The sequence below is a fragment of the Ochotona princeps genome, chromosome 26 (genome assembly GCF_030435755.1).
Source record: "Ochotona princeps isolate mOchPri1 chromosome 26, mOchPri1.hap1, whole genome shotgun sequence".
In the NCBI taxonomy this organism is placed as follows: domain Eukaryota; kingdom Metazoa; phylum Chordata; class Mammalia; order Lagomorpha; family Ochotonidae; genus Ochotona; species Ochotona princeps.
Genome location: NC_080857.1, coordinates 15440667 through 15465357, shown reverse-complemented (window position 1 = coordinate 15465357; position 24691 = coordinate 15440667). Strand labels below are relative to the sequence as shown.

At 40.6% G+C, this 24691-nt stretch overlaps 1 protein-coding gene and 1 long non-coding RNA gene across 9 annotated transcripts in view; one reads left to right on the top strand and one right to left on the bottom strand.

Moving 5' to 3' along the window:
- NRXN3 (neurexin 3) overlaps window positions 1-24691 on the top strand; it is a 1344948-nt gene that overhangs the window by 596153 nt on the left and 724104 nt on the right. For all 6 annotated transcript variants that reach the window (XM_058655329.1, XM_058655328.1, XM_058655327.1 and 3 more), the window contains exons 7-10: window positions 10359-10478; window positions 18393-18774; window positions 19557-19747; window positions 20883-21056. In XM_058655329.1, the coding sequence (XP_058511312.1) occupies window positions 10359-10478; window positions 18393-18774; window positions 19557-19747; window positions 20883-21056 (867 nt within the window). The remainder of the gene's footprint in view (window positions 1-10358; window positions 10479-18392; window positions 18775-19556; window positions 19748-20882; window positions 21057-24691) is intronic.
- On the bottom strand, window positions 3535-23462 carry LOC105941787 (uncharacterized). Of its 3 annotated transcripts, none has more exons than XR_009244263.1 (5): window positions 23362-23456; window positions 18670-18763; window positions 10668-10820; window positions 6201-6358; window positions 3535-3647 (listed from the first exon to the last, which is right to left on the bottom strand). It is a non-coding gene; the product is annotated as an uncharacterized LOC105941787 (long non-coding RNA). The 3 variants fall into 3 exon arrangements; XR_009244264.1 differs by having other exon boundaries at window positions 23387-23445; XR_009244262.1 differs by lacking the exon at window positions 18670-18763 and having other exon boundaries at window positions 23362-23462.

The following is a 24691-nucleotide window of genomic DNA, read 5'->3' as shown; positions in this document are numbered from 1 at the left end:
GGGACTCTGCATGAAGAGGCAACCTCTATCAGTCACGCCCTGGATTTGTAACAAACAACAAATGGAACTGACCAAGCCATAGGAAAACTCTTAAATCTTCTAGGTGGTCTAAGTCACTTCTGTTCATATTTTCTTGGCTAGGAAGCAAGTCACATCATAAGTCAGGGAATATAAACCTTCTAGAAAGGTTAAACCTGTGAGGAAGACATTGATAGAAAGGAACAGTAAACATTGTCAAAAACGAATAAAGTCAGAAGTGACAGCCTTATGGAATAGATGTGAGTTCATATATATATATTTAAAAACTCAGACTTATACCTGTTGATCAGGATATGGTAAGGACGGTACTTGTATTACTTATTATTTTTAGGATCTGTTGCAAGTAAGAGAAGAAAAACATTAATTTATTCATTTTTCAAATTTATTGGAGAGCCCACTGTTCATGTGAAAGAAAACGATACTAACAGATGAGAGGGATATATGAGTAAATATAGGGCTTGGACTAAGGGTGAATTAGATAATTTTACATGGCAAATGTGAAAAGAAAAAATAGAACAGTTGATGACTCACATTTCCAGATGGACTGAGTGCTCTCTCAGTAGGACAGCTAGAGAATGTCCTTGTGCGCTTTCTCCAGTCATCTCATTGGTTTTCATCTTTTCAGCTTCCTTGGGAGACTGGAAGCTCCATGAGAACAGGAGTTTACCCTTTCCACCGTTGCAATGCCTGAATTTTCCATAGTGCCTGAGTGGGAGATTTAAACTTTAGAGCTACTTTCATCTTCTTTTATGCAGCCTGGAAGTAGAGCAGGTATTTCACTCTTCTTAACATGAACAGTTAGTTACTTTCTGCTGGGTACTCCTGACTTCATGAGAAATTCAGTGTCGATCAATAAAATGTTCCTCAGACTTATGTATAAATTCATGCTGTTCCCACACCATTGAACGGATGGCTAAGTACAGCACATGGATCTTGGTTGCATGTGCCAAGATACCTGGTTTGGTTGCCATCCCCCTGGCCACAACTGCTGCTTTTGGAGCCCATTACATTTACGCCTTAAAGCGGGGGTAGGGGGGCGGGAGGAGACAAATACACTTAAACTAAAATACCTCGGAGACAGGTTTTTTTTTTTTTTAATGCTCTAATATAAATTTCCCCCTCTCTGCTTGTCTTTGTTTCTAGTAAGATGGAGAGTTATAACTTCTTACATTTTTAAACCTACACACATTATTTTAGGAAGGTAAATGATTATCATCTGAATGAACCTAGTCCAGTGAAGTTTAATCGTCCTCCCTATCCCAGCTCCCTAATCCCCCAGTTGCAAATGGCAGAGGTTAAGAGGATAAGAGACTCCATGCTGCTGATAAGATGGTTGATGGTGCCAACTGTTTCTTCCCGCAGTAGGTGATCAGCTAAATCTTCAAGCTCAGAAACCCAGGGGTCTTACAGTTATCGCCCAAGGAGATGGCTGTAAAATCCCATGTTTTTGTTTATTTTTAGTACTTTCCATTATGGGAAGGAGATGTTACAAATACGAGGAAGGATCTGGAAATCACATGTTACAGAACATTTTGTCTTAGGATATCTAGAGTCCAGTGACTCTACCTTTATATATAAGGTATAGTTTTCTGTCTACAAGGTGGCAATTATTACCAAACCTACAGAGCCTGAACAGGTTTTGGGTTATTGAAACCCTATCTTAGGCTGCTGTCTTGAATAGACCCGTGTGCTTTCACAATGATGGTGATCTCACATTCTGCAGAGTCCTCACGGTTCCTAGTGCACAGTTCATGACACTTCCTCATGACCTCAGGAGGTAGTCAGGTTTGGGTCCTGAGCAGAGCCCCTCATTGTGTTCTGAGTACATGCCCGACGGCTGACCTCTGGCTGCGATGACCTTCACGAACTTCAAGCAGGTGTAGGTCACTGGAAAGAACCTTAGTTCACGAAGTAAGGAAGTTGGGATCCTTGACTGAATTTCAGAATTTAGTTGCTTTACAACTCTGGGCAAGTCTCTTAATCTCTATGATTCTAATTTTGTGCAATGATGTGACATGCTTCACCTGGTTGCTTAGGCAGTGAGTTACTGTGTGGGTAATAACCAAGGACAAAGCAGAGGCAGAGACCAACACTTGGGTCATCTATCTCATTTGGAGCATCTCCCAGAAGCAGGGATAAGGGAGCAAGGAGAGTGTACAGCACAGCAGGAAACAGCAATGTGGGCGCCCACCCCCAGACCCCACTGAGGTTCATGCTGTGAACAATGAACAAGTGGGGAGATGGAGATGCAGTGAATGTCCCGGCGTGATTAACCACAGGCAGCTGAGCAGCTTTTCTCCTTTAGTTCCATCCCCACCCCTCTTTCCTTGGATGTTTTCTCTTGGGTGCTATAGTTGCCGCTCCAGATTCTTGGTTGGATTGTTCATGTAAGCAAGCCAGGTCCCTGGACTTGAGAGAGTGCTGGCTTAGTAGGAGCTGCCAGACTGGGTCAGAGCTCACAATGAATGTCCCCTGTGTCTCTGGTTGATGGGACATAACGGTTGATAACAAAAGCATCTACTAAAAATGAATTGCAAATATGAAATGTTTATTTAAGTTTTTGTTTACTTGAGAGAAATACACAGAGATTTCCTAACTGCTAACTGGTGATTTATCCACAAAAGGCAACAATGGCAACAGCTAAGTTAGCCAGAAGCTGGAAGCTAGAAAGTCAGTCTGGTTCTCCTGTGTCTGGGGTGGGGACTTGAGTGATTTGAATTGTCTACCTCCCAGAGTGAGTCTTAGCAGAAAGCTGGAATTGAAAGCAGAGCCAGAACCTGAACCCAGGCACATGGTATGTGGGCAACCCAACCAGTGTGTTAATTGCTAAATTAAAGACTTGCCCCTTAAGATGTAACTTTTGTAACTTTTTGTAACTTTCTGTCTGATTTCTAATACACACCTTTAACTTCTTTTGCGTTTATTAATGGGGGTTCTTACTCCAGTATTCCCTAGCTTAGCCTAACCCGGCTTTTGTCCTGACTCCTGTGCTGCCCTACTAAATTAGATTTTCTGTTTTATATTTAGTAGGATTTTCTTATCTCCTCTGTGTGCTTATTCCTCCTTGAACCCCTACTATAAAAAAATCTTAGGGACTTGGATATGGGAAAGGTGTAAGATATGTGACAACATGGAGAGATTTTGCAGACAGACTGGGTTTGAAGTCCTGTAATTGTGTGACCTTGACAGACTGCAGAGCTTACCCTGCCTTGATTTACAAAGCAGTGGTATTGACATATTAACATCATATCATAAAACTAACTGGGTACTAGCAGATCTCTGTCTCTCTGCCTTTCAAATGCAATAGAAACAAACACGTTTTTAAAAAGAAAAATTGTAAAACTAATAGAGACTAATATAAACTTTGTCTTTTCTTTCTTAATTCCAACTTAAGCTATTAAGATTAATTTACCGAAGGCTCATTTAATTACGTTTTTAGAATGAAAGAATCAACTTCACATCGAAACAGAAAAATTGAAAATTTATCAGAGGATTGAAAAACAGCTGCATTTAGGGCATGTCCTGGTGTGAGTCTCTTCAGCTCAGTTTCCTTTGGTTACAAAATCTGTGTCTTCAGTTCTCAACTAGAGCTTGCGTAGTCAGAGCATCTGAAACACAATAATATCTTAAATCAACAGAAGGTTTGCCTGAGTCATTTGTATCATCACAACTATCACAGCATGCCCAAAGCAGGACCTGCTTTGGTCTATTTTACAGAGATTTTTAGAACTAGGCAAGAATAGTATCCAGAAAAAGAGCTTTTTGTGTGTCCCTGAACAAAATGCTTTCATCCTTGAAAAGCATCTTCATGGAGAGGGATTATCACAAGGTGTCTCAAGACTGTCCTTAGTTTACCTCTACTGAGAGGGGCTCAGTGTCGATGGCTGAAGATGTAGCTTTGGCAGCAAATATGGGGAAAATCTCCTTATTGGAACACTTTGTTTCGATAGAGTTGTGTCTGCTCCATATTAATTACATTTCAAAATTCAGATGTCCCATTCCCCTACTTCAGTTGGATGGCTTTATTTTACACTGCAACCACAATTCAGAGATCCTGTTGGATGGGCCTGTTCTTTCTTTTGTAGTGTTAGAAGCACTGCTTTCTTTGTTCCTAAGGTCTGGGCTAGAGCACATAACTGAAACCATGCAACAACGTCCAGAAGCTGGTATCAAGTAAGACTGATGCGATAAATAATTTCCCCTGACTACTGGGACCAATCATGCCTTGTTTTTTGTGTTCTTTAATTCTTTAACTTTTCCATTGAGGTTGCCTCCATCTAGCCATGTTCTCAGATCAAAACCTATTCATAAATACTGATTTGTCTCTTCACCATGCCCACTCTTACTCTGTCTCCCGAATCAATCTGCAAGTTCTATGGATCCTGTCTCTAAGATATACATCATTACTTACTGCTACATCCTTTAGTCTAAGTTCCTTTCCTCTGCCATTAATGGCTTCCTAATACTGGGTTTCATTATTGCTCATATTTAGTGCAATGTCCCCACGGAAGCCAGAGTGATTTTAAAATTGAAATTAAGATTATTTGATTCCCCTGCTTCAGAAAATGTTCTAGTAACTTCCAGCTGTATTTAGCACAGCATTTTTGTTCTCTCTTCTTTGGACATGAGTTCCATCACTAAGGGCTTTTTCTTCCTCCAATGCATCAAGCTCACCCCAGGCTTCTGCTCTTGCTGGCTTCAGTGTCTCAAATGTCCATATCGTTAGCTCCTTCTCCAGTGGATCTCCTGTGAGAAGTCTCCTCTGATGACTTGATGACTTTTTATCCAATCAGATACTCAGGGTAAAAATGGAGAAGTCATTACAGAGAAGCCCACTGAAATATTCTATAGGTGGTCAAGGGCAGATATCCTCTATCTACCAACCCCGCACTCAATAAATTTTCATAATACCCTGTTCTGTTCACCATTGCCTTCTCTTCCTTCATGTCTGCATTTTCTTCAACCACACTGGAATGTAAGCTCTGTAAAGGCAGAGATGTTTTCTGTCTTGTCTGTCTCTATCTTCCATGCCTGGAATGGTGCCTGGTCCCATCCTGTTGCTTGCTTAACAATTGTTATAAATATGTACAGGTGGTATGTGTAATATCCTGCACGAGGTAAGTGTAGTCCTCTACCTGCACGCAGGCTGAGTAGAATAGGGGAAGTGAATGGTAGTCTGTCCATGACCGTGTTCTAAGTGGTGATCTCAAGGGTATGTCTGCCTCTTCAAGCCTGATAATTACTGATGTGTGTGTGTGTGTGTGTGTGTACACGCGTGTTTCAGTGAAAAAACACAATTCCCAGCATTACGTGTAGGCTCAGATTGAATATCTGGGCCACTTGCTTTTCTCTCACTTCACTGGAAGAATTTTTTAAGAGCTTCCAGAAAGTTTCCTGTGCCCTTTAGACCTATTGTAGGAGGTACAGTAAGTCTTATTGGGACTAAGGTTCCAATGAGAATGAAATGATTCCTATGGGTATCTTCCAATCTGGATTAAAAAATAATGTATAAGATTGCCTTTCCTATCAAAATGAATGTTTAGAACAGAATTACAAAATAATTTTATAAGTGTACAAAAATGAAACACCTTTGTGATCCGCTCTTAAAGAACCTGAAGAAAATATCAGTCTGTTATTTTTGTGGGAAGAAAAAGCAGGCGTTTCTCCCCTATTTTCCTGTCCTTTCTACCCTTGAATTGCATCCTTTCTCTTCTTCATCTCTGCTTTTTCCTGCTTAACTTACTCTTTCTGGTGAGGGTGACTGGTGAAGTATGTGTGGGCTTAGTGGAATGCGTGCTACAGCTCAGCTAACCCAATGGAATGTGCTACCGGAAATGAAGGTAAGTCCTTTTTAAAAAGTGTCTTTGGTGTTCTTTAAATCTAAAAACATTATTTGAACATTTATTTATCATTTAGGCATATAATTACATACAGCTCCCAGTAAGAAAGTTCTAAGAGGATAATTTTCATGTTATTTCAATAAATTGTGAAAATGTTGGTTCGTGTGAAGCTTATTTCCAAGTTAGATCAAGTTACTGTGCCTTTTCCCTTTTGCGCAAATAGCAAGATGTGCAGGTAAAGCAAAAAGAATTGTAGGAAAGGTGTCAACCTCTCCCCCATTACATCACACCCAGCAAAAAATTTCCCAAGTGTTTCCCCACCTGCTTTTGGAAACTGTGCTTTATGGCACATGGAAGGAATCTCTACCTCCCGCATATGAGCAAAACCACCTTGTTCAGTGAGTTTGGCCAGGTCACAGAGTACAGTGATACACACATGTACGTTGTGGGTAACTTGCAGTTTTGTGGTTATATTGCTCCTGTAGGGAATAGCAAATTCAGAACATGTGATACAAACAGACTGATGTTAGAAAAAATGCAATTTATGAAATAATTAAAATACAAAATCTACCTTGTACACGTGGTGGCCTTTAGAAGTCTTAAAACATACATATTTACCATTGTTCCTATATCCTGTTGGCCAAAAAAGGGAGAAAATCTGCTAGTATTTGGGTGTCATCTTCCTCCAAGTAATCAACAGTTTTTCTCCAAAGAAAACTTTTCTTTTGATGATTTTTGGTTTTTGTTTGTTTACATATGGAGTTGTAAGGACTTCCGTAGGGCTATGGTAGGGTAAGTCACAAGAGAATATTCTAGCCGGCACATTTCATCTGTGATACTTTCTTTTTGGCCCCATTCATGATCGAATTAGATCCATCTTCTGTGAGAACAGGCCTTACATATTAGACTTCAAAACGTTCCTGGAAAATCCTATTAGTAAAAAGGCTATGTATAGATATTTTTTTAAATCGCACCCAAATTAACTTACCTTCTAATCATTCCACAAACATGTTGGAGTCCCTGTGTTAATCTGCAGTGAAGGAAGGCCAATGGGCATTTGGGTGTCATTGACCTAATGATTCATTAAGGCTGTTTTTTCTGTAACGTGAGTGATTCAGATTTCCCCTGCTGTTAACCTCTACATCCTAAAAATCTTCACTTGTGATTTTTCTTCTTTATGTCAAGCTTAAGAGCTGCTACCTTGAAAACTCAACTAAGGGGTGACGTGATTCATTTTCTCTGTTTAGCTCCAACCAGTGATGGTCTATGAAGCCTAAGCAGAAACAAAGCTTTAGTATTTTGGTGATCGGTATTTATTACTTAAACGTTAAAAAAAGGTGCATACATACATCCAAGGTATACCCAGTTGAAGATCATAATTTTCTTTGTTATTGTAAAAGGACAAGCCAGGAAAATCAGTGGCTTTGGCGTTTATTTTCTAGTTAATTTCTGTTTCTTTTAGAAGTTTAACTCTTTTTTTAAAAAAAGCTTTTCTCCTCCTCCTTCCTGTCTGTGCCATCTTTGCCTTAACGTGAAGGCATCTTGACATTTCTTCCCTTGTTTACGTGGCCTCATGGGCTGTTTGTGTGGATCTCCTAGGGGAAGTCTCTGGATTAGCTCTTCCTGCTTCAAACACATCACAGCTTGTGGTTTCAGCTGTCAGATTTTGTCTGCGTCTTGTATTGCTTATCAACCCCAGGTTATGGCCAGGTTAGAGTACATTTCCCTCCCTCCCTAGGTGTGCCTACATTTCCAACTGACTTTATGCATCACTTCTGTTCTGGGCGTATGAGTTGATCTTTGGTCTGATTAAAGGTGAATGCCGTGGACTCACTGTTTCTAGAGTTTCCCAAAAGCTCACTCAGATTTATGCCTTGCACATTTGGGAATGCATATTGAATTACTGTCCCTGTCTTTTAAACAGATGGTTGTGAATCTCTTTTTCTAAATCTCTGGGTTTTTTTTTAATAATAAATATTGTTGGAGGTATTACAAGGCACAAATCTCATTTTTTAATATATATTTACGGCTGTAGACTATCAAATCCTTAACTTTTAAGAATCAAATGAACAGTTATATGTGTGACTGAATGTGGCCATTTGAACAGATGAAGCATATGTGCAGTGTGCAGATCAGAGCAGCTTTTACAACGCGTTTGTCTTGGGCAGAGCTCACTTTGTGCCTGCACAGTTGATCTGGAGCTGATGCGGGAGTGGTTCATCCAGGACTCTGCTTCTCACTCTTCCTGTTGTTCCTAATTGCAAAAGGAAAGTGATGTACATTTGCCTAAAGCACAGATGCTACTGTAAAGGAGTTGCTGTAAATAGCCTAGAATTCGTAGCTGTTCTGACTTCATAAACAATATTCCCCACATTTTTGTTTACTTTTTTTCTTTCACGGAAGCATTTTGCATATAGAATAAAGGGGGGAAGCATTTAAAAAGACAGAGGCAGAACTGTTCACTTTGAGAACTTCTGTTCTTGTTACAAGATTTCCACATGATGTGGCGCGTGTTCTGTCAGATCCCTCATGGCTCACCGCTGTGAAGTGGACTGTCACATCGATATTAGACTTGAAGTTAAAAAGATAATGAAAAGTGATATCAGATAAGCTGTAATTTAAGGAAATATTCTTCTATAACTTGTAATATTGAAGACAGGAATCCTGACTTGTTAAGTAAGGGAAGCTGAGTTTGAATATAAAATGTGCATTACAGAACTCTATCTTCCTGGCCTGAACTGGTCTCATGGCATCACCACGCAACGTTGGGTGAATTTGGTCCACTCTGTCTTCACTGGATTCTTGTGATTCTTGTTAATATGGGTTGCCACTCATCTTTGGGCTCATTCTGAAAATTTTAGAATGTTAATTTACTTGACAAACTATTTATTGCAATTAAAGGCAATGTTTTCACTTCGATAGACGAAAGAAAAAAATTTCTCCAAATTTCAGTTATTGCCAAAGCTCTTTTCATTGTCAGAAACAGTTGTAAATGACTCAAAATAAAAAGGTATAGTTTTAAAGGATTTGACTGTTTCTAAATCATACTATTGTTTTCCCTTCCCCAACTATATCAGTAAGTATACGTTAACAAGTTTTATATTAAGGGAAGCACATCTTTTAATTCCATTTCCCATGAACTTTTTGAAGTTTCCTCATGGAAGTCCCCACTCTGGAAGACAGAGAAAGAGGAGGGTAGCTAGTAAAAGAAATATAATAAAGATTTCAAAATTACTTAGATAAATCTGTTGACGTTAATAAATGGTTATCAAAGAAATAAAATCTGTGTAGACATGAGCAGTGCTGTGTACCAGGTCCTATACTCAGTGTAAATTGAGACCACCTATAAATCTTCTCAGGTAGGTTCATTTGCTTAAAATCCACAGGGGTCCATTAACACTTAGATATTTCGTTTTTTAAAAGGCTGTTTCCAGGAATAAGACTTTCTGCACATTGATTGATTGATCCAGGAAATACTTAATCAATACCTTTCTGTCCAGGTTCAGTTATCTTCTTGGGAAGTCCAAACTGGGTCTCAGTCTTCTGGCTCTATGCAGTTTTTGTGATTTTTTTCTTTAAATGTCTATCTCAGTCCAATCATGGACCACAATAGAAAGTAATTGCCCCACCCCCTTCTAGTTGCTTGGTTTCATGCATTCCTGACTTCGTGCCTGGCTGTCTTCTACTCCTTGATGCCTTCATTCCTTGTCCTTGAGTCTTCTGATCACACTTCATCTTTAGCAAAGTACCCCATGGGTAGACCTCTTAAGATAGCGTGCTTTATTCCTTGATGTAGTGTTGCTCTCTATGAAACTTCGTTTCACTGGAAAAGTCCCAGTTTGGAGATTTTATGTTATTCTATTTTTTTTTAGATGTTTTGATTCTTTCGGAGGATGATGAACAATAGGATAAGTCTGTGCCCCTCACATTCCCTTCAGGAGCATTATTTACAAATGGGGTTCAACTTGACATTGTTATTATGGTAATATCAGTGGTTGGTTGATTCTAACAGGACCCCTGGTAAATGGAAATGCCCCATTGAGGCAATGTATATGGCAGAGTTCTTTTCTCATTCAATTAGTGGGAACTCTATACAAGCCAGACTGGTGTATTATGCCTGAATGGTCAAGTGATTCTTAAGAAATACGATGTGTTTCTTGTATCTTCAAGAAATTCATCTGAATTCTATGACTTTGAGAAAGAAATGACTACTAACTACTAGTTTCTGTAAATGTTTGCTTATGGCTATTGACATTTTTGAAACTTTCTATTTGTAAACAAAAGAAGGCACTGACTTCTGTCACTACCGTGGTGTTGTCCTTCATTTCTGGAGCAGAGTGAGGGTGAGCTTGGGCAGGGGACAGTCTGGTTGCTTGAATGCTACTGGGTCATGTGCACCAGTGTGGCTTTGATAACCTTGATGCCATGAGCACGACTTTGGGAACTGACTCTGACTTTGCCACTTACAATCATCCTTAGGCAAAGGGCCCGAGACCCTGTACGCGGGGCAGAAGCTCAATGACAATGAGTGGCACACTGTACGCGTGGTGCGAAGAGGAAAGAGCCTTAAGCTGACAGTGGACGATGATGTGGCTGAGGGTGAGTATGACCGTGGTGGGACTGGTTTCTCATTGCATGGACCTGAAGGTACTCCACTCTGAAAACTTCCTAGTTTTCTTAGTATATCCCAACAAGGTGTGTTCTTTATTGAGTCTCAGGTAAGGCTAAATGGTTCTCTTTATTTGTCTAATTCCTTTTACATTTGTATTGTGGATCTTTCTTACTTACGCAGTCATAGTCTTTGAATCACTCTCCTTAGTGTAGAGTATGTGTCTGAAGTGTAAATGCAGGAGACTGCAGGTCCTCCTGCTATTCAGTTATTCAAATGCCTTTCAGTCATTCTTTTATGTGCTAGGTTCCTTCTTCAGTGGACGAGTCATTCTTTAATAGAGAAAGATAGACAAATCGGTCTTTCAAGACAGTACAGATAAAAATATGTTCTTAGAAAAGGTACCAAATGTTTAACTTAACTAATTTTTCGTTTGTTGAAATATTAGTTAACTTAGTACTTATTCTGTAACAAGTTCTGTTTTATGAGACACTGGGAATACAGTGAGACATGAAATGACAAGTCTTCAGCCTGGTGGATATGACACTTAGCAAGGCACTGAATACATGGATTAGCGCACACATTTTGTACGAGCAGTCCATGGTTCCCAGGCTCTGCTAGATTCCAGCAGTTACTGTAACTTCACAAGATAAAAGGAAGCACAAGGGATTTTTCATTCTTCTTCTTCTCAGGTAAGATTTACTTATTTTTTTACTGGAAAGGCAGATATACAGAGAGGAAGAGAGACAGGAAGATCCTGCACTGATTCTCTCCCCAGGTGGTCACACCAACCCAGGCTGAGTCAGTCTAAAGCCAGGAGCTCAGAGCTTCCTCTGGGTCTCCCATGTGAGTGCAGGGTCCTAAAGCTTTGGGCCGTCTTCCACTGCCTTCTAAGGCCCAAAGCAGGGAGCTGGATGGGAAGTGGAGCAGCCAGGACACGAACTGGTACCCAGAAGGGATCCAGGTCCAAGCAAGCTGAAGACTTTAGTCACTAGGCTACCACACTGGGCCCGGAGATTACTTAGTCAAACTGTGACTGTGAATCAGTTCAGCAGATTAGATAGGATCCTAGTGTTTGAAAATAAGAGAAGACTCTATTGTGACAGCATGATCTCTCATTCAAATGAGCAAATGGCCACTTGGGGCTAGGGAAGTATAGCTGTGAAGATGGATGGATGTTCAGCTACCATTTCATGGTTATTTGGAGTTGATGAGGACTAGGGTGAAAGAGTGAAGGCCTCTTCTGATGTCATCTTACACATGACGTCCTGTGAAACTGTCATTGCAAAGAAGTACATATGCAAGAGGCATGTTTTTCATATGAAAAAAAAAGCCACTCTAAGCACGTTGGCATATTTTGTGGAACACAGTTGGTATCCTGTCTTGGTCCTGCTGTTCAGCCTGCGCGGCAGGTTGGAAGGTTCCCCTGCATTCCTTGTCCGTGGCCTCAGTCACTGCTCTGCTGTCTTCTGTGGGTCAGGCACTTGTTTTGGAGTCAAGAGCCCTGTGGTTTAATATAGACATGGCCAGCAAATTGTTTAATGCCTTTAAGATGGACACACCACATTTTCATGTTTATTTCCTGCTTTGTAAATTTGATATTGTCATTTCTGAGGCCTTTTTCACACACATGCAATGCGGCTTGGAGTTCTGTGATTGTGTCTGTAATCCTGCCCTTTCATCGCTTTGGACGTACAGTAAGACACAGACATACGTGTGTTGGTAGTACAGCACACTCAGCGCACAGAGGAAGAGCAAGACAGCATTAGTGCGGTGCCTGCTAGGGGTCAGGTACTTCCTAAGCTGTCTTACATGTGTCCATGTTTTAATCTTCTGTAATTTCACTAGCAAGTGTTGTTCTTACAGTCATTTTAAAGCAGGGAACACGAAGGTTAGAGTTGTGTAATTAAAATCTACATTCATATCTGTTATTTTTTGAAAGTATGGTACTTGCTATAATTCAGAATCCGCGAGAAATTGATGCATCTTTATAAGAAGCAAGAAATGGGATATGGTGACATGAAATGGGGAGTCCATGCTTGATGGGGGATTGCAGTGCTCACCATGTTGCCCACAGACAGGCATACATTGACAACAACTTTCTGGAACATTCCAGCTACACATAAGCAGAACTTGGTCGTAGGAAGTAAGATTACCAGTTTGCATATCTGAAGGATAATTCATCTCTATGATGTGAATGTAAAAATGAGTGTAAAAAACGGGGTGCCGTAAAATGGCTACACTGTTTAAAGCCCATTATCAAACTGAGAATAAGTATTCATAAATTTTCCATGAACTGCTAGTGGAGACAGAGGCCTGCAAAAGCACCGCAAAGACTCTGTTCGGCTTCCTTTGTTGCCTTCACGTCCGGCCTGGTAAACCCAGGGTGTTGTCATTCTCTGCGTGTGTTGAGGATCTGCCACTAGATGGCAGCGTCCCCCACCTCTGCCCACAGCAAGTTGCTTTCATTTTTAAAAATTCTTTTCCGAATAATAAATGCTTTGGAAAGTATACAAACCTCAGTAATTGAAGAGCTGAGAATATTTTAATGTGCATTTCCTCTCAATAATTATTCTTTTTATAAGCCATGGAATAAAGGTAATTTTAAATTATGCTTTCTGTTACCACTAATAATTAGTAAGCAGGCTTTGCCCATGGAATGCCCAAGTCATTCAGTAAATTGATATTCAAAATTAATGCAGCTCTTTCATTTTTAGCCTTGCCCTCTACTTTTCTCCCTGATGGAAGAAAGTGGCTGTGAGGATTAAGAAATGTTGGAAGGAAAAGAGCTATTCTGTTTATGAGCTACAACCGTGTGTGTATGTTTTGCACTGAAAAGAAGTTTGGGAATTTTAATTTTAGTTTTCGGAAGTCATAAAATCAAGCACTGGAACTCAGACACCACACAGTCCCCACATTATTAACTGATGTCTTATTGGCTTATTTAGTAATCCTTTTCATGCTGTTTAAGGTCCCCCGGTGTGCGAAATTTTCAGCTAGTTTATAGAAATTTGCAAAGAATAGAGCAGACTCAAAGGAAATCAAGAGGAAGATTGGAAATGCTCCTCAACCTAGTGTTTTTCATTTATTGTAATATAATTGTATTTTTGGAAAACTATTAAGTTCAGTTGACGGTTAAAAGGATTGGTTGATTGATTGATTGCACTGTATTTTATATATTGAAAATAAATTATGATATACTTCACTTGGATTATGCTCCATAGAAGGGAGGATGGGGGATGGGGGCTGTGGCTGCCTTAACCATCCACGCCATGTGGAATTTTTTGCTAGCTCAAAAATATACTGTTTTTTTTTTAAGTTGCTATGGTCTGGGATGTCTCTTTTTCTCAACCTATATGGCATATGCATTGTCAAACTATTAAAAAGGGGTTTTTTCCATTGAAAACTGATTCACCTTACTAGTAATAAACATTTACAAAATAGAGTTGGGGAGTGTTGGAGGGAACAAGGTGGAGGTTTGATTGTATGACTTACCAGCCTTGAATGAGCTAATGTATGAGAGGACATCCAAACATCTGTGGACTGTTGGAATTAGAGGGTGAGTATATTTTGGCACAAAAATTTGCAATACATCCTTTTTCTTTATACAAAGTTTGCATGAACTTTTTGAAGCTGCTGTGTGCCTTATCCTCATGGTTCGTTGAATTACAGTATTTATCAAATGTGTTTGGTTCCAGAAATTATTCTTTTGATAAAGCGTTTTGTGGGACACAGTTGAAAGGGAAAAAAGCTGTAGAATGGAGAAAAAAAAGGTATGGGTTTAGTGAATTTGGAAAATTATGAGCAAAATAAGAGGATCCTTTGAAAGATTATAGTTCTGTTTCATTAGCTTGTCTACTGGTGTCTGAGACATGGGGAGATGAGATGTTTCCTACTGACTTTCCCACTGTTTTTCTGTTTACTAAGGCACATCGTATGTGCTTACTCCATAACCCCTTATGCAGAGAAGGCGATGACCTGACCCCAAAGGTGTCCCCAAATTCAAGCTCCTTTCCTAGAAGTGAAGCTTCACTGTTGTGTTCAGGCCCCTTTGTTCAGGACACAGAGAAGATACAAAAAGTGATCTCTGTTCAAACAGACTTTACATTCTAATAAAAGAAAATAAAGCCATTGGTGGAATGGTTGCGAAACAATACGTTTCAAAAACACACTAAGAAAGAATGCTGTGTAACTGGAACCTTCTAGTAGCTTAGCCCTTATGCACTTGTCTGTGCACTTTGTGTGTCCTGATGCATTTAAACCTCCTAACTTCATATCTGTTCCACAGATGGGAAATGGAGGCATCCGTCCTCCCTCTGCCTCTAGCCAACAGAACCTGAGTTCAGATAGCACAGAACCAGAATGAGAACTCAGAATGGCCTCGGAGTCCAGGCAATGATCCTTTTAGATGAGTTACCTCATATGCGGTTACAGCTTGGACTGCGACAAAGTTTTCCTCAGGTGTATGCTCCTCATCACTCCAAGAATTGATCTGTATATTACTTGTTGACAGTCAGTGAAATGTGGAAATGAATGTGTGAATAGGGTCCAAGGCAACAAGGCTGCTTTCGGGAAGGTGATGAACGTCTTAGCCTGAAATCAGGTGGAATGATATTATGGCACTTGGCCAGTGGCAGGAAGTGTGTATTCATTACAAGAGCTGACACATGGAAATTTCTTCAGTTAAATTGCACCGACTGCTTTTCTTGGGCAATAAGGTGAAGAATGAGTCAAACCTTTTCTGTGAAGACTGTATCATATACATTTAACATAGAGCCTTTGGAATGAGCACACTTGGGTTCAGTTTGGAGTGAGGTGGGGGCTACTGTTGTTTATATGTATGGACCTTGATCAAATTGCTCAACTTTTTATAAGTTAAATCCACCACCCTCTAAAGAAAGATAATGACACCTGGCTATGATTTAAGTGTGCTAATTTTGATGGTGGTTTTGGGGTGGTTGACATGGTGTGTGGTACACAGGGGATGGCAGTCGTCTTGATATTTCTGTTTTATCTTCCACCTGAGTACTTCTCGTTGCCCTGAAATGTGAAAGCAACTGTTGGGAAGTGTGCACATATTTTCTCCTTTGGTGGCATGGAGGGTTAGTTTTCAGAGATGAGACACAAGCTTGAAAGTCTCATGGCTTTGCCAAGAGGCAGTAGCGTGCTTTCTTAGGAATCGCCATCCACCTCCACTGAGGAATATGCTTTTACCTTCAGTGAAGCCAATTTCTTTTCTAATTTACTGCCTTTTCCTTCTCCCCTTCCAGGCATTTAGTTGAAACTGCTCTTGGAGTCCTTCTAAACCCTAACTCAATCTATGTTCCTGGGTTCAGCCCTCAAATTCAATTGTTAGCTTCTGTTCCCTTGTGTCTGTCTCTGTTCTCTGTCTCTGTTCTATCACAATCAACATTATGCGTTTCCCCCCCGGTTTATAAAAATGGATTTTCCAGTGAGCAGAATTTCCAATTCCTTTTGTTGCTGAGGTTAATTTGTCGAGAATTTCCCTAAAAGCTCCCAGTTGACTTCAAAACTGTCTCCTTTGATTCTTATTAGGTCAGGGATCATTCATTGTGTTAGTTTTCATCATAGATATATTTTTTAAGCAAAATAAGAATTTAACATGAATACCAGCCTCATCATAGCTCAGTGTCCTTGGATTTTGGCTGTGATATTTCCTCCCCATGAAGTCCAGCCATAGCCTGCAGTCCTGTTAGGCACAGTTACAGAAATTTCATCATTGGGCTTTTATTTCAGTCATTTTATTGTTCAGGAACATGTGAATGTATATTTTTAAATACTTCCAACTTTTTAATGCTAAATCATTCTACACATTAATTCTTTTTCTGTTCAACTTTTCTAAGATTTATGTTGTATTTTGATTTCATTCCACTACAATTTCAGTTAACCCACATCATTATTTGATTTTTGCTTATAGTAAGAGAATTGTCATCAGTTGTCAAAAAATAACCCCCAGAAACACAATTTCAGTCTGGTCTTTGTGTGCGAGAGGAATTCTTTGAAGTAGATCTGACTGGTTCTGAAGAGATGAGGTTGATATTGACCATTCAAGGGTGTGATCTTGATAAGTCCCCCAGAGATTGAGGTATGAAGTTTATAGGAAAATGCAGCCCCCTCCTTTAGTTGTTATCCCTTGAACCCAGAGCCAACGTGTGAGTTGGGGAACGGAATACAAGTCCGAGAGGAAATAGAGTTTGGATTAGTGATAACGCTGATCTTTAAAAGTACAGGTTGCACCTGCTGAAGTTCAGAATCAGGCAGAGTTGTCCACTTGAACACCAACTCAGGATCGGGCAGACATCCACCATGGAGGCATCACTGGCTCTTATGATTTCCGCCTTGGGGGATGAGTGGAGAGGGGGTTAATTGGGCAGTGTGTTCCAGCCAGGCGAGGTGGAATTGCAGAGTCTGAGCTATGTGCACAGAGTTGATGCAGATTATTCCTAACCTACCAGAATGTATTACTCCTTTTCTTCTGAAAAGTTGTAAAACAAGGGTTGAAGAATTCTCACAGTATCTTGCTGGTGGAGTTTTCTTCAGTAGGGAAGCTAACAGGAGAAGACAGAGAATTCCTCTTCTGGGCATGAGAACAATGGGCTTGTTACATTTTTGATAGGATTTTTCTCTGTAGAAACCCATTGTGGCAGCCAGTTTCCACTCTGTGCTTTGGATGTTTTTCTTGATTTTTCAAGATTTTGTTACTGAAATTTCCATTCTCTATGTTTATTTGCATCACTTTATATCCCCTCTAGCCTAGTTGCTCACCTTTTGTAGGTAAAAGTGTTGGTGGAGAGCTGAACAGTTCCTTTTGTCAGCTGCTGTTGGGTTGCAGATGTCAGAAAGCCTACTGCACTGCTTTAATTGTGAAAGGTAGTCTGTTGCTGCGTAGTTTCAGGAGGAGCCCCTTAGATCTGGTCCACTCATGACATCAGCACGGTACACCTGCTTTTTTTCTCTTCTCTGATTATCTTTTGGGTGGGTGGGCTCCTCAGGTAGGCTCAGAGCTTCTGGTTATCAATGTGGCTTCCAGAAACTGCAGGCTGACTTCTTACCCTGTCAGGCTCACTAGCAAAAAGATACTCTTTCCCTATGTGTACCAGGAAAAGTGCTGGAGCTGAAAATCTAGACCACCTTGGAATGCTGCTAGTGCTGGATTCCAGTGATAAACTCTAGGCCAGTCATGTGCACACTGAGTTGCCGCTGGTTATAAATGCAGACTCTTAGGTCTCATCCCACAAGGTTTCATTAATCATTTGAGGACCCATTGTTTTAGGCCTTTGACCCAAGTCTGTGGTTTGGGGGATAAAATATGTAGAGTGGTCTGTGCTGGGTAGTTTGATGAGGTTCAGGCTCTTCCAGTACATATGTTTTCTAGAGCAAACGGAGAGGGTAGCTTGTCCATTAAAAACAGAGTTTGTCAGAAAAACCTGTATTAACTGAGCAGATAAAATCAATAGTTCTTGCACAATAGACATATTTCCTCAAGTACCAGGTAGTGAGATTTGACAGTAGCTTTTATCTTGACAAGGGTGAAAACACCACTTTCTTGTAGTATGCATTGTCAGTACCCAGTCATTTTCCTGAGTTGAGAAGTCTACCAGTTGCCTCCTTGAACTTGAGTTGCCATGATCTCACATTTTCCTTTACAGGATGGAGTGTTCTGAGCAGCTGCGTGACAGCAGGGTTTGTAGAGTCACAGTACTCCTTGCCTCCCTAGTTGAGGTCAAGCCAAGGAGGTACCATAGCGGATACTCTGTTTTCTCAAACTGATCAAGGAAACTGAATGTTCTGTGTGGAGACATGCTTCCTTAAAGACACAGGAAATGTACTGAAAGAAAACTTGGTAACTTTTCTCGTTTGTCCCTCACTTGTGATATCCATAGGTACGATGGTGGGAGACCATACCCGATTGGAGTTCCACAATATTGAAACTGGGATCATGACAGAGAAGCGTTACATCTCGGTTGTACCCTCCAGTTTTATTGGGCACCTGCAGAGCCTCATGTTCAATGGTTTGCTCTACATTGACTTGTGCAAAAATGGTGACATTGATTACTGCGAACTGAAGGCTCGTTTTGGATTAAGGAATATTATCGCTGACCCTGTCACCTTCAAGACCAAGAGCAGCTACCTGAGCCTTGCCACCCTCCAAGCCTATACCTCCATGCATCTCTTCTTCCAGTTCAAGACCACGTCAGCTGATGGCTTCATTCTTTTCAATAGCGGAGATGGAAATGACTTCATTGCAGTTGAGCTGGTCAAGGGGTAAGTAGGTGGAGAGACATCACTGGCATTGACTATCTTTGTATAAGCTTTATGTAATATAAACATGACCCAAAAAGCCTGTCAATTCTATTCCTGATCCTCAATTTTTGATCTCTGCCATTGATTAAAATGATACAGAAAATGATAAATGTTGAAAAGGAAAAAAAAAAGATTTGCACATTCTGTTAAGAATATTCCTTCAGGTCCATGTTGTCAGGCCTTTCACTATGAAATACAGTTCCTTGGAAGGGACTGTAGAACAAAGACACTTTCTAAAAAATTATTTTCAGAAGGCTGTGGGCTGTATTGCATCTATCTCTTGAGCAATGTAAACACAGAATACAAACTTAGCAATTCCTCATAGATAACTTCAACACTGTTATTAGTTCACATATGCAAATCCATAACATCTTCTAGAACATTTTCACCACCCTTTATTGGAAAACACAATGCCTGTTGAAAGAGAAGGAAAACAAGACTGGATCTGTGATTGTGAATGTAAATGCTGCTCCCCAGTGTTTCGTAATGTTGCAGCTGTTCCTTCTTGACCCCGTGTCGTATTTCTATGCACTAGTGGATAGAATGGAAATGTGGTAAGATACAATAGCATCTGACCCGTCTGGTAACCATGACTCGACATGTAGTGTTTCTCACATTATACTAGTGTAGCATGGAGGGTTTGCAGCACCTTATGCCAGTTACATACACATGCAATGTGTATGTACACATTGTTATGTGACTTCTTCTAGGGTCTCATACTATCGGATGATTGTCTCTCACAGGTACATACACTATGTGTTTGACCTTGGAAATGGCCCCAATGTGATTAAAGGCAATAGTGACCGTCCTCTGAATGATAACCAGTGGCACAATGTCGTCATCACCCGGGACAACAGTAACACCCACAGCCTAAAGGTGGACACCAAAGTGGTCACCCAGGTTATCAATGGTGCCAAGAACCTGGATTTGAAAGGTACACCTTATAAAAAAATATCCTCCTTAAGGCATTTTTAAAGTAGACTGGTTACTTTAAAGGCTAATTACAGGCTGAGGGGTTCGTAAATTTTTTAGACATCTTGCATATCCCTTTAAAGAATATTGAATTGCACCATAATGCAATGAATTCAGTTGATACTTAGGGAATCCTCAAGGAATGGCTCACTTTCTCTGATAACCTAAGAAGTGTCCTGCTGGGGGGACTAAATGATCAGGTGGTAACTGTCCAAATGAGGAAAATGCCATATAAAGAGAAAGGTCTATTGGTTTTAGAATTTTAACGGAATCATTCACTGTCTGGGTGATACTCGCAGAGCCCTTTAGCTTATATATATTTTTTTCTGAAAAAAAAATTTGAGGGCCCGGCGGCGTGGCCTAGCGGCTAAAGTCCTCGCCTTGAAAGCCCCGGGATCCCATATGGGCGCCGGTTCTAATCCCGGCAGCTCCACTTCCCATCCAGCTCCCTGCTTGTGGCCTGGGAAAGCAGTTGAGGACGGCCCAATGCATTGGGACACTGCACCCGTGTGGGAGACCCGGAAGAGGTTCCAGGTTCCCGGCTTCGGATCGGCGCGCATCGGCCCGTTGCGGCTCACTTGGGGAGTGAATCATCGGACGGAAGATCTTCCTCTCTGTCTCTCCTCTGTATATATCTGGTTGTAATAAAATGAATAAATCTTTAAAAAAAAAAAAATTTGAGGCTAGTAATTGCTGCTCCCTGCCTGGATTTTTAGCAGTTTCAATGGCATGTGTAAAATGTTTAGCATAGTGTCTCACTGGGAACAAGTAAATCAGAAACCCTTAATGAGTCATGTTCTGGAAGAATCTGTGCGTCTTTATCATAAAGCATCGACAGGGCCTACTACATAGAATTGACAGTTTTACAATTTGTGAGATGATGTGCATAAAGTAAATGTCATAAGCATGTGGTTTCTTTCTTTTTTTTCTTACAACTTAGAAATTCTGTTAACTGTTCGCTGTGGACTTGCTGCTCCCTCCATCCTGTCCTTCTATATTCTCATCATTTGAAGAACCGTGTGAAACAAACTGATTGTAGTTGATGTGGTCACCTTTTGGTTGACTCACTCTCTTTCGCTGTGAACTGTTCTTTTCAGGTGACCTGTACATGGCGGGTCTGGCTCAAGGCATGTACGGCAACCTGCCAAAGCTTGTGGCCTCGCGGGATGGTTTTCAAGGCTGTCTGGCTTCCGTGGACTTGAATGGGCGCCTGCCAGACCTCATCAATGATGCCCTGCATCGGAGCGGACAGATCGAGCGAGGCTGTGAAGGTACAGCCACGTCTCCTTCTAAGCTGTAGTCTTGTCGCCAGCACTAAGCCTCTTTGCCGCCTCTGCCGGGGCCTCCTTCCTCAGTTTACCATCATCTCTCCATCTCCCATTTTCCGTCTGTCATTACATCACCACTGCTGTCCTCCTGTCGCTGGTGTGGTATGTCAAGACGTGTGCCACAGGCTGCAGGAATGCATGTTGGTTCATGTTTCCCTGGTGTCACATACTGACCAGAAGGGAAACTTCCTTGGTGTTGACATCAGCCTTGTTGCAGTCTTTGTCTTCACTCGCAGAATGGCTGAAAGAGCACTAGAGGCACTTCTGATGTGTTAATGCATGATGAGGACAAAACCAGACATGTTCATAAGTGATTTATCGTGATGCAGAAGAACAGCATTCTGTAATGTAAAAATTACAACTTATGGGAAAATGATATCAGAATGTGTGAGGATGGGAAGGAAGTGACGTTTATTGAGAACTCACATGCTTTCAGGCATTGTTAATTTCTGTGTGAATGTCATAGGAAATCGTGGGTTTCATGATTGGAAAAATACACATTTAGATCCAACTATTTGCTCTTGTCTGCGGTGTGGCATTTGGTTTGACAAGTTACTGAACCGCTCTCAGATACATGTTTCTCATTTGAAAAGTAAGATGATAAAACTTCATCTTGGATGATAAAATAAGTAAATGAAACATATACCAAAAAATGCCTGGTACACTGTAAGTTCTCAATAAATGGAAGACTGTTGTCCATTGATATTATCCCATGTGAAATATTTCATAACATTTGCATGTTCACCATGCAGCACAACAAACCACGCTCAGGCTATTTCTGTCGACAATCTCTGTCTCTTGGTATTGCCTGAATTTTACTAGTGCTCCTTAATCAGATCTTTAGGATTTAAAAAACAAAACAAAACAAAACAAAAAAACAATCTATTTCTGACCAGCAGAGGGCAGCAGTCTACACATTAATCTCCGGGCCTTGAGTTTGCTGAAAAGGTGATTTTACCTAAAATGAAACGCAGAAAGGTTGCCTAACCTGTCACCGAGATCTACATGCTCCTTCCTCTGGTTGGGCCCATGGTCTTTTGTTTATGCACTGTGTTGTGTTTTCTAGATTCTCTGTTAATTACCACATCAAACCTGTTCATTTATCTCCTGTGTTCAACTTAACCACCTTTCATCTGGATGCATTCACCATCTTAAAGCATATTTTTAGAAAAGATCCCAGCTTTTCAAGCTCACTTGTCGTTATGGAAGGCCTTACTCTTTGCTATGTCAGTTTGTGTTACACTCCCAAGGCTCATGAGTCCATGTTCCTCCAGCTAGAAAACAGCTCTTGAATTCTGTTGGGCACGTGCGTCATGTGTGGTGTTGGGGTGTGTGTGTGTGTGTGTGTGTGTAGGGTGCAGTATAGAGGGTGGGCACAAGTACTTAAAGTAGACTCTGTCCTCCTACAAGTGCACAGTTACACTCATTTCAAAAATTACTGACTCATTGGCGAGTTCGTGGTCCTCTCAGATGTTAAACATCAAGCCAGGGATGGGTGCCGCATTGGAGTTCAATTGTGAAGTTTATGTAGCTCAGTGAATGTCTTAGAAGACTGTGGAATGAGAAAAATCCCAGTTATTGTGTAACAATCATTCATATCAATCCAAATCACAACTTTAATGCAGGTATTAGGAAGTATGAGGTCCTGCTCAAATGCTGCTTTTATGATACTATTGGCTCTTCAGACTGAGAAACTAATGGAGATGAGCCTTTTAATGCTATAGAAATGCTGCCAAATGAAATACAATGTAAGGCAAGTATGTAATTTTAAATCTCCTAGCAGGTCCATTTAAAAAGGTATAAATATTTCTATAACTTATTTAATGTAACCTGATATAACCAACCTATATTTTAGCATGTCATTATAAAATTAGAGATAATCTGCATTTTTGCACTTAGCCGTCAAAATGTACACATTTTATACTTACACTGCATCTCAGTGTGTACTACACATTGGCATGCTCAATAGATGCATGTGGCTAGGGTTCCTGTTTTGAAAGCACAACTTCTTAAGATAAACATCAGTATATGGGAATATGTGTATATGGGAAGCAGGTCATGCATCGGGTCGAATGGAGCTATAGCTAACTTTTTAAGAATGGACAACAGTGTACTCTGCAAAGGGGGAAAGTACCCACTTCGGAGAGCGTTAAGCAGCAAGAGCATTAGCAAGAGGAAATGACCCATCACACTGAGGGAAATGTTCTTATCCATACTGCAGCTCTCTGTGCAGTTTCTCATGACTCACAACACGCATTACGGTGGGTTCTGACCTCCTTCTGGTGTGGGTAATTGTTCAAAGCCGGATATTATGATTTGATGGCTCTACCACATAAATCTCTGGCAAATCCCATGAGCTAATAACACTGCACTCTATTGCCATGGAGATAATTATGATGGCTCCCCTTCCAGCATTATGACCGCCCCCTGGGTGGGATGAAGTAGAGGATGAGTGCTGAGCAAAGTAGGTCCTTACTGAGTGTATACAAGTGAGTTGGGTAATTAGCCTAACTGGCCAGGAGAACTGGCCAAAAAAAAAAGACATAAATTACTGTCATTTGAAGTTTGCTCTGTTGTGAATCAGCCGTTGTGAAAGATCCCAGGAGCTTGTTAGGATTCTGTGGGAATAGAACCATGGAAGTGGCAGGGAGGAAAGTTAAGGTGAAGGGTGCACAATCTTGGCGAGTCTGTACAAGTTGTCATTCCAACCCAGAATCTCTTGTAAATAATATATTGTTTTCACAAAGGCCTCTGGGAATCTCAGAGGAAGTAAAACACGTTCTTTGATTCGTCATTTCTAGGTGTGGAATAATAAGCAGGTATGAAATGAGGTTTGATTGCTAAGGACCAAGAGTTGAGCTATTCTAAATGGTGATAGTTGTATTCTCACATATTTAGGATCCATAGCTCAAGTGTGTCTTACCTCAGTCACTGACAGTGACACCTGAAGATTCCTAAGTAGTAAATGAATTGCTTTCCCTAATGGGGCAGCAAATAAAAAGCAGAAAATCCAAAATTAATTTTTAAACATAAATTTACCACACTTTGGGTCTCAAGATTTTGAAATACATTTTTATTTTATGTTCCTATTATACAAAGAACATACAATGTGCAGATGAAGTGTCATTTCTGAACACTTCCTAGTGCAGAGCTAGCTGTGCCTTGTGACTTCTCAGTATTGGGTAGGATTTCTTTAAGTAATGCCTGATTTGCTGTGTGGCTGATAGATATTTCTTCCTGTCTTGAGATCAGTGTTGTGGCAGATGCAAGGACTTATGGGATAGAAATGCCATTGTACAACTGCACATAATAAACATCTGAGGCTATCACACCTGTTTCATTTAGACTGGCATGCATCAATTAAGGAAAAGACAGTGATTTGTTCTCACTCAAAACATTTGGCTTTTGCTATATTCTAACAAAGTTAACACCCTGAGCCCTTTTGTGTCCCCAAATGATTTTGTACCTGCACACAAGAAGTAGGTTCCTCAAGGCATATGCAGGACGGTGTAAGAGTTGCTCCCAAGCGACTCTTGCCAGTTCAGAATGGTTTTTGTGGGCTCTGATTGTGCTCATGT